At 46.0% G+C, this 10,331-nt stretch overlaps 1 protein-coding gene across 1 annotated transcript in view; it reads left to right on the top strand.

Annotated features, from left to right (window-relative positions):
* The first annotated feature begins 245 nt into the window (after window positions 1–245).
* cpeb4b (cytoplasmic polyadenylation element binding protein 4b) overlaps window positions 246–10,331 on the top strand; it is a 29,531-nt gene continuing 19,445 nt past the window's right edge. The window contains exons 1-2 of the mRNA XM_080040718.1: window positions 246–646; window positions 1,473–2,734. Of these exons, the coding sequence (XP_079896844.1) occupies window positions 1,523–2,734 (1,212 nt within the window). The 5' untranslated portion in view covers window positions 246–646; window positions 1,473–1,522. The remainder of the gene's footprint in view (window positions 647–1,472; window positions 2,735–10,331) is intronic.

The following is a 10,331-nucleotide window of genomic DNA, read 5'->3' as shown; positions in this document are numbered from 1 at the left end:
AGTTCTGACCTCAGTGGGCAGTTCTTACGGGTGACTTGGCTGTATCATTGGTGCATGGCCGTTGATTGTCGTAGAGGCAAAACAGAGACTGGGAGAGGCTGCCGATCGTCTGGCCAATGGCGTACCGAGGTGTGGCCCTCGGAGGGAGTGGTGACGGAGGGAAGGGCGGCGCTAGAAGCGGAAGTGAGTTTCGGCTGATCTCTCGCTGTCATTCGGCCACGGTCGGTTCCAAGAGATAGGGGCAGCCAAGAAGCACATAGGAATCGGCTGGCTCTGTAGGAAAGACAGTTAGCGAGAAAAATATATTGAAATCAAACGAACAATGAAACACATCGACTTTGGCTTTTAAAAGAACCGCGGCCGAACATTTTGAGCAAACTGCCACGTTAACAAAGCTCTTTGATTACACAGTCCAGATTAGAGGCAGCGGACAGAGAGCTGTGTCATTGAGCAGGCAGGACACGTCAGGAGAAGGGAGAGGAAAAAAAAAAAGCTGACCGACTGCACTGTACTCTACTGTCAGCTATCACACCGCCTCTGAAAAGCTTTACCTGACGTTTTTTATCCAAGGACATCAACTCGCTTCACACCCCGGGGAAGGATCTCGACAAAGACATCGCCGAGGTCGAAAGGTGCTGAGCAGAAGGTGAAAAAGAGACATTTTATTCCCCTGTCCAGCTAGCTAGCATTTGCGCTAACGGTTGATAGCTAGCTAGCTAATGTTAGCAACGTTAGCTGGACAGCTATCATTTCCAGTTGATCTAAACCACCTGCCTCGTCAGACTGATACCTCGAGTGTAAAAATAAATAAATCAACGAAGGATAATGTGTGACACTATTCACCGAACAAAATAAACCAGTGTATGACCTATGTGTGATACATTTAGAGGTTGGACTCTCAAAATACTCCTGACAGCTGTCAAACAAGGTCGAAGGTTTTTTTTTCTGAACGTTACGTCGGCTAATTGTTTATAATATTTCCAACACAAATTGATATAGTGTACTACTTTGTTTTATAAAAGGTTATTCTGCGGGTATTTAATTGTCTGTCTGTCAGTTGGGTTTGCTTCAGGTAAAACGTCTCCAAATGGAGATTGGGTCGGCTCCACACAGCTATATAGCGGTGGCTGCCAGCAGCTCAGCTGTAGACTTACGAGCTGGCAACGTCACGGGGTTATAATTAGCTAAAGATGTAACGTTAACTGGTTGGCTGTTTTCAGCTGGCCAGAGTAATAAGGGCAGATTGTTCGACGCAAGAATGAGCTCATTCATGACGCTGATGTGATTATCATATGCCTAGGCATTTTCTGAGGGAGCAAAACATAAAACAAAACAAAATCTTTTATGTCAATAGAAAATGTCTGTGGCCATCACCTAGTCGTTTGTAAATCCCTTGATCTATAGTGGAGTGTGAGTGAAGGCCGACTGCTAACTCAGTGCATGCCATCCTGTGTGTGCTCTTCTCTCAATAGGACCAAACGATCACGGAGATAGCATTTGTGTGTGTGGGGGGAGCAAACAAATGGGGGATTACGGGTTTGGAGTCCTAGTTCAAAACAACACTGGCAACAAGTCTGCATTCCCGGTCCGAATCCACCCGCACCTGCAGCCCCCACACCACCACCAGAATGTGTCGCAGAGCCCCGCCGCTTTCATAAACGGCAGCACGGCCGCGGGGAATGGCACCGCGGGAGGCTCCCCCTGGCTCTTCCCCGCCTCTGCCACCCACAGCAACGTGCAAGACGAAATCCTGGGGGGCTCGGAGAAGCCCAAAGCACAGCAGCAACAGGAAATGCAAGAAACGCAAGAAAAGCAACAGCAGCAGTTGTCCCCCGGGAGTCACCAGGAGGGTGGAGGAGGAGGAGGTGGCGGCGGTGGGATCATTTCAGAACTGGAAAAGGCCCGGTCAGAGGACGCCAAGACAGACAACGGCGTGTCCGAAGGAAGCAACGGAAAGGAGAAGCAGCTGCGCCTGGAGTCTCCTGTCCTGACGGGCTTTGACTACCAAGACACGACCGGTCTGGGAGGTTCTTGCCCGGTCCAGTCCAGCAACAACTCCTCGTCACTCACCGGCTTCAACAACTGGTCGGCCGCCATCCCGCCGGCGCCGTCAACCATCATCAACGAGGACGTGAGCTTCTTCAACCCGGCCTCGGCCAACAACGGGCCCCTGCTGTTCCAGAACTTCTCGCACCACGTCAGCCCGGGCTTCGGCGGGAACTTCTCCCCCCAGATCGGACCTGCGGCGGCCCTGTCCCAGCACCACCCGGCTCCTCCGCCTCACCCCCACTTCCAGCATCCCCACAGCCAGCACCAGCAGCACCGGCGCTCCCCGGCCTCGCCGCACCCTCCGCCGCCCTTCCCGCACAGGAACCCGGCGTTCGGCCAGTTGCCACACCTGTCCAACACCCTGAACAAGCCCCCATCCCCCTGGGGTCCGGCCAGCTACCAGAGCCCCTCCCCTTCCCCCGGCTCCTCCACCTCCTGGAGCCCTGGAGGAGGAGGCTACGGCAGTGGGGGTGGCGGCGGCTGGGGAGGGTCCCAGGGCAGAGATTATCGCCGAGGGATGAACGGTGGCATGACCCCCATCAACTCCATCTCCCCGCTGAAGAAAACCTTCCCCAACAACCACGTGGCGTCCCAGAAGTATCCGCGAAACAGTCCGGCGGGCTTCAACCCCAAGTCCTGGATGGATGACGGAGTGGGCCGCAGCGATAACATCTTCCCCTTTCAGGTCAGTTTTGGTCTCATTGTATGATTTCGCAATCAGTGTGGCATAAACACTGACTACATTTTTTTTTCCAGTGGGCATTGTGTGGGTCGATACTTTTGTACGTTCCAGCAGTGGCGGCCTGCTGCTTGAATGATTAAACATCATGGTGTCATTTATGTTAGCTGTTCATTTTTATTACAGTATGTGGTATAGCTGCTATTCTTAGACATGGAGAGGGGGGGGGGAAGGCATGGATTTACGTCAGGCATTTATCTCGTGCGTTAGCTTAAAAATCAGTCGTAGATGGGCTTGGTTCTTCCACAGCTGTATGTTCCCTGATGATGACTAATGTGGCTCTGTCACTGCAGTGGTGTGTGTTAGTGTGTGTGTGCCTCATACTTATGCTTGGGGGACTGGAGTGGGGGAGGGAGGAGTGGGGTGGGGTGGGGTGGGGTGGATGGAGCGGAAAAAGATGCGGAGAAGGATATGGAAACGAGAGAGTGAGAGTGAGGTTAGAAACGGGGGAGAGCAAGAGAGAATGTTTGAGGAGACCGGTCGGCAGAATTAACAACAGACGACTGAGAATGACGATGTCTAAATACGATACACCAGTGAACATGAAGAAATGACATGGGATTTAATATTCCATCCAGAAACAATGAAGTAAATACATTACAGCGTCATTACTGTGGATTGATGGCCCGAGCTTAAATGCCTAATGATTTTTTTCAGGATTACTGCTTTATTAATCACGCAGGTCATGGCTGCCAAAGCCAGGCAACTCGTTTTCAAAATGCCAGCCCTATTCATAGAGTTATTTTGATAGCCGGGGTCGACACACAACGAAGATGGCTCCAATAATTGTATTACCACATGTAGAGAACAGCTGATAGGATTGATGGAAAGAGGTAGAAGGGGACACGAGATAAATTCATTTTATTGATCCAGCTGGTGATTGATTGTGTCAGTCGTTAGGAGGAGGCGGGGTGAAGAGAGGAAGGTCACTAAAGGCCCAGCTAGGCCTGATGAAAGGTTTCTCTAAGTGCTGTCTACATCCTTTTGCCATCTTACCTCTTTTCTTGCTCCCTTTGCTCTGTCAAATTTGGTTCCCTATGTCATCTCTGATGGTGAAGAATGTATTAAATTGTCTGAATGATTGCTTGTCTTTGCTGTCTCAGCTGTTTGTCGATAGCCTAACAGCATTACTAATTGGCTTTACAGACCACCAGTGAGCTCATCCACGGGGCAAGTCTAAGATATAATCTTTTGCCCTGAGACATTTTATTAAGGAATGAATTAGAAATACTCCAAACATTCAACTTTTAACTTTAATATTAAATGTAGCAAGTGATGCTTGCTGTGACGTTTCCAGGTATTTCCTCGTCTCCACGTGTATTAATGACTCACAGTGCACCACAAGCCAAACAGTAAGGTTGTTGTACTGACATGTCTTGACATGTTATTTTTGCTGAATAAGTAGCAAAGCTTACCTCTGAGCAGCTATTTACAGCTAACAGCCTTCTGTAGGTTGTCACTGGGTCAGGTTTATGTGACCAGCTTGAAATCACAAGTCATCCTATTTTGGAGTCATATTATGGCAAATTAATTAACAACATTTTATGGTTGTAGATGCTAAATAGAAATGGTCATAGATGGATCTAGCGCCTCTGTTCTGTTAACAGATTCTCTTTCATCTTCATGCGTCCATTTTGAACTGTGGCTTCTGTTACATCCCCATGTCAGGTTTGTGCTAAAGCTAGCATTACTCGCTCTGCAGTGTGTTGCTCTGCCTTGTGGTTGAATTAGATCAGCCAAAGTAGCATTGTCCTCCTGCTGCAAGGGCAGATGGAGGATGGGCATAGAATGGTCTTAGTGTGTGTGGTCTTAGTGTGTGAGTGTATGTGTGGGTGAGTGTGTCTGTCTCGGCTTTTCCTCCTGAACTTCTCCTCTCTGCTCCTGTATCGATGCATTTAGGTAATAGTAGGTCTTTGTCGCAAAAGTTACCACTCGTTCAACAATTTAGGGCCTCACTTTGTGCTTCTAAATGCGGATCTGAATCATCTTGCCTACGTTCACATCTTTTTCTGACGTCTGTATAATTTTTACTCATAAATATCGCTTAATGTTGTGTATAATGCAACTGCTAGGAAGCATTTACCACCTCTCCTTTTGAAAATTAGGTTTGGTCTATATAAGGTGTTAGTTTCCTGCTCGTAAAATAATATTGTAAGTATATCAAGTTATGAACCATACATCATGTGTTCCTCCAAATGGTATTGTTACACCCCAGTCAATGAGAAAATGTGTGATTTTGGGCTGAGCTCATGTTGCAGCACAGACCAAAATTGAAGCTGTCACTATGGAAACCCCTGTTAAATTATTACAGACAAGTGTCAAGTTTATTCCTCAGGGGCCTCCGTAGTGTAGTTCGGGAGACATTAGGCCAGTGTCTTTTCAATCACTACAATTGTATTGCCTCTGCTGAAGAATTGCTTCAACTGAGACCAGTAGATCTGTTTTGGAATTTAAAAACTTTACTCAAAATGGTGCTTGTCAGTGCTTGTCGATATCATAGACTGTTCAGATGACTGATGACACATGTTGCCTTACACAAGGCGCCCCAAGGTTTGGGTTAGTGAAATACCGTAGCGCCTATAGCTCTAAACTAAACAGACACTGTTCACTATAAGCCATCTCCAACTGCCTCACATAGCTTCCATTTTATCACTGACACGACAGATGAAAGATTAGTGGCTTATGCTCTGGATTTCCCATTGTTCTGGCTGTGTGCAATCAAAGTAAGTTTGTCATTGTGTCAGTTGCTTTGTCACTTTTGGATTAGACTTCATTGCAACACACAACATACATTTGAAAGCTATATCAGATTTGCCTCAACGTGAGTACCAAAAAATGAAAGAAATCAGATTTATGACACTGGTCAGGTATGGCTGGCTGCTAAAGAAAGAAATTCCTAATTCTGTCCAGTTTTTAGCATGTAAGCAACTGTGTATATGCAAATGTATAATTTTAGAACAAGGTCATTTGCCACTCCATGGATGTTTTATCCAAAACATTTTATCCTAGCCTGGCATTCCCAGACCTGCCACTAAGCGCTGGCAAATTAAATTTGCTGCGCCTGTTGGTCTGGAAACTCTCCGTTGAAGCTTTTTCAAAAAGACCAGAAATCCGGGCTCACGTTTCAATTGGTTCTGTCTAATATGGGCGCGCCAGAGCCCTTTGTATGGTGCTCTGGGGCGGACGTAACCGGATGACGACAGTGACGTGCATGCGCCGTCGAAGCCGTGATAGTAAACATCAAAGATGGCTGCGGATATGTTGTGTGAGTTTGAGACTGCTTTGGCCTCGACCCTTTACGATTTGGAAGACGGCACTCAAATCTTTCATTAGCAAGTAAGTGGAATGTTCTGTTTTGCCGACCAACCACGGCAAACGTTTAATTTAACAGTTTAACAGCTGTTCGCTAAACGAATGGGGCTTACGTCACCTTGTGCATCGCTCTGATTGGTTGTAGTGCTATCCAACTGCGTGCAGTGGCATTTGAAATGCACGAGTAGGAGCCGCCCCTTGAGTTGGAAATTACTATTGATCGTGGCAAGACCCTCTATCGTTCAAGATATCAGGGTCTGGATTTCCAGGCTAATTGTATCCATCAAGACAGAAAGGGAGAAAATGTTCCAACATTTTGGGTGTTGCTGCAGAGCAGCGTTAGTATCTGGGCTGGGCTACAGGCCAGGTGCTAACTGCTAGTACTGTACACTGGTTAGCTACTTGCCTTGGACCATAAATGTGTACCGGTATTTGAGTTCCCAAATATCCTATGGGAAGCAAACTGAGAACCTGGAGAAAACTTTGGCAAATGTTCTTTCTTTCTTTGATCCTTAATTCCTCACCTGCTGTTGTGTCAGGTGCGCTGTACTGATTCGGATTGGTAAATTTGGCCAGTGACCTGCAGGGCATGCAGGGCCAGAAGGCGAGTAAGCTGGGACAGGATATTGTCTCAGTAAGCCACTTGGGTAACTGTTGGTTACAGCTCCTCCCTCACTGTTTGTGTAGCTTAAATATACTGCATCCTCTAACAGTGCAGTCATATGAAGGTATGTTATTAAATAACCTCCTCAGGAAACAAATGTTGAGCATCTGTTGTGTGATTTCAACTTAGAGCCTCTTTTCAGATGAATTAATTAGACAACATAAGAAAGCATACCAGGATTGTGGGTACCATGTTTTCGCGATGAGACTTCCATGATGAGGACAGGACCATGTTTAGGCTGACGGGTTCACTTTAAAGAAAGAAGCTTTGTTCTTCCCAGGCATCCATCCCTCCCATATTCATGATGTGTGCATGCAAATCCTCTTGCATGTGCTTACAAACACTCCGAGCCATTAAGCTGTAGGAGCCCAAGGTTTAAGCCATTACACCCGGTCCTTGTGACATTGGTGTTAAATGAGAGAAATGTTTTTAGACTAATGAGAGGCCTGAGCTGGGCTGGCAAGCGCATAACTCTGCTGCTCATACAGCCTCATACAGCCTCATTGTGCCTCATTGTGCCCTTCTCACACCCTTGACGGACGCTCAGAAAACGGAAAGAAAGACAGCTTGTATGTATGTGCACAATGTGTGCACAAGCCCTAATGTGTCCCTGGCCTATGTCTTCTTCATATGTGTGACTTTAACAAAGTAAGAAGACAAAGTAGAGTGTATGTCGAAGTGTCACATTGTATTTAGAGTAGAGGGTTCACTTTGAGCCCATAGCGGCTCAAATACTGCAGGAAACCCCTGCCTGTGGCACTCCTGTTAAAACCCCAAATGTACACACACACACGCACACACACACACACACACACACACACACACACACACCATTTAGCCAACACTGGTTAACAGGTTGTTTTTGACACTCAGGGGTATTTAATGTCATAGCAGACCTTTGAAATACTTCGACCAGGAAGAAACATAATCTCAAGCACCAAAAGCTCAACCTGCTTCCCTTTCCTGCCCTCCGTCCTTTCTTCTTTCTTTTTTTTACCTGGCCCCTTACCCTCACTACTCACTTTCACCATCTCCATCTTCCACTTTCTTTCATCTGCCATTTTCCCCTTCCTTTCTTTGCTTCAGGCTTCCTCCCTCTGCATGCTGGAGGCACACAAAAATAATGGACAAACTGGCCACTTTCCCACCAATTAATTCAGAAATGGATGTCGAAAGTAATCTCTATCTTGTAAAATCATTAGAACTTATACTGCACCCATAGAATCGTATTCGCGTACCCTGTTTCTTTCTCCACTCTTTTCACCCTCCCTCAAATTCCATTTTTCATTAACAGGCAGGTGACACGGCTAATGTCTAAATTAATCACCCACAGCATGGTGGATTTAATCATTCTTTACTTCCCTACATGTAATCAAACTGTGGCCGAGGTTGCGCGGTTGTTCTGGTGCTTAAGATAAAAACCCATTATGAGCTGAGAGGCCGTGTTAGTTATGATTCAGGCAATCGGGGCCATTTTGTTATTTCGACCCATTTTTATTCACTTTTAAGGTTTCATCTAGTGAATGTTTAGGTACAGTTGCACAATACTACCTAATGTTGCTGATGTGTGACAGCTGACCAATTTGTGTTATGCGCATCTGTGTTATGTTGTGAGCTGCCCTGCACATTGAGTTTATGTTATTATTCTATTGCAGGGTCACCTATACCACCCCTTATTAATATTTAGTAATCTTCAGGCTTCAGGCAGCTAAGCTACTAAATTAGCATCTACCGTGGACTGCCTCGTGATGAACCAGTTAAGGCCCGTGTCCACCTAACGCCTTTTTCCAGCGTTAAACGCTGGCTGTGCGCTCGGGAGTGTGTCTACTGGGCGTTTTTTCAAGCGTTTTATGCGCTGGGAGAGAGAACGCTGTGAGCGGGGGAGAGAAAAAGTTGATCGTCATCTGTCACTGTCAGACCTATGATCAACACTGGTTTAACTGTTTAGGCTGGCTGTTTTCTATTTAAAATCGTTACATTTTAATATGAGTAGTCTTATGAAACAGAGAATACTTTCCCGATCCTCTGTTTGGATAAGGAGTTATCGCGGCTCCTGCAAACACACACGGAGCAAGTTGTAGACTGATGTGTGCGCATGAAACGATCCGTAGGAGATCAAAATACAGCGAATCAAGTGTCCGCCTAATCTTCTCCCACAAACGGGCTCTCCTCCCTCTGTTGTGGTAAAGTCACTATTTTCGTACAGTTTCGGGTAAACAGAGACGGAAAAAAGCAGTTTCTCTTACGTCTCTTTGGTTGCCAAGGCGACGAGTCCCAATGATCTACTATCTGATTGGCCCGTTGAAAAAAGCGGTGGTGACATCCCCACCGCTTTTCTGAAAAATTGAGCTTTTTTCAACTGGAAAAGCTCGAAGCGGCCGCACAAAAAGGCAAACACGCTCGGGGAAAAAAACGCTGGGCGCTGCGCCTTTTCTCTGAGCGCTTCTCATTTGGAATCAATTGAAAAAAGGCGCTTGCGGTCGGAAAAAGGCGTCAGGTGGACACGGGCCCTTAGTGTCTTCATAAAGTGACATGATGTTATTTTCCATTTATCCGAATACACTAGGCTACATGACACTGTTGCCTGCACATAATAGAGTATGTCATTCCATGTCTTCTGTGTATGTAGCTTTGGCCTTGGGTTAGCGTGGGCAAGCTTTTATTGATACACTGACGTGGAGTGCACTATGAATTGTTTGCGTCTTGCTTGCGGCAAATCTGTGTGTGTTTGTGTGTGTTTGTGGGCCCTGTTAACTGCCAGGGGTGATTACTTTACTGGCCAGTTTTTAAGAGCGAAGGATACACGGACGTGATGATTAATCACTGTCTGCACCTATCCGGGCTAATGCCTAGCAACTGCAGAACACCAGAAGCCAGGCCACAAAATGAATTCCTATTCTCCTAAAACGATCTTAACAGGATTTACAATGCATTACTACTGTGCATCAGCCACAATATACTTGTACAGAGGGGATGTTGAAATTAAGGATAACTATACCCAGTGAAATCATTCTATTTTTGAAGCTTTTAAGGCACAAAAATAGGAAGAGCTTCAGCTTACTGCTTCTGCTCAATCATCATATGACACAGAATTAAGATAACACTTAAGAAATGCAGCAGCAGCTCCTAGATATACTTCACTTTGCCGCTACCTATCTGTTTGTTGCCTAAGTTAGGATATATTCACCGTCTGCCAGTGGTAAACTTCCCACTAGGGCGGCAAAAAAACAACTATTTTGATAGTTGATGTAATCTATCGATTATTGAAACGATTAGTCGACTATCGGATCATGAATAGCAAAATTACTCAATAGTTCTTAAACAGCAGTCAGCCTACTAAATGAATTGCCAAACTATTAAGTTGATTAGTTGTCGATTAGTCAGTTAGTTGTTGTACCCTTAATTACCACAGTAACCAGTCTCTCACTTTTGTCTGCCTCCACTGTCTTTTCTTCTGCTTGGTTTTTTTATCTGACCTAGAGCAATAGCCTCGGTCCACATCAGATACTGAGGCGGATATGAGAAAATAGTAGACGCAGTCTGGCCCGTATCCCTGTGTTGATATTT

Source organism: Ammodytes marinus (assembly GCF_949987685.1).
Source record: "Ammodytes marinus genome assembly, chromosome: 14".
Lineage (NCBI taxonomy): Eukaryota > Metazoa > Chordata > Actinopteri > Uranoscopiformes > Ammodytidae > Ammodytes > Ammodytes marinus.
The sequence above is the reverse complement of the archived record's forward strand: the minus strand, read 5'-3'. Positions and strand labels throughout refer to the sequence as shown.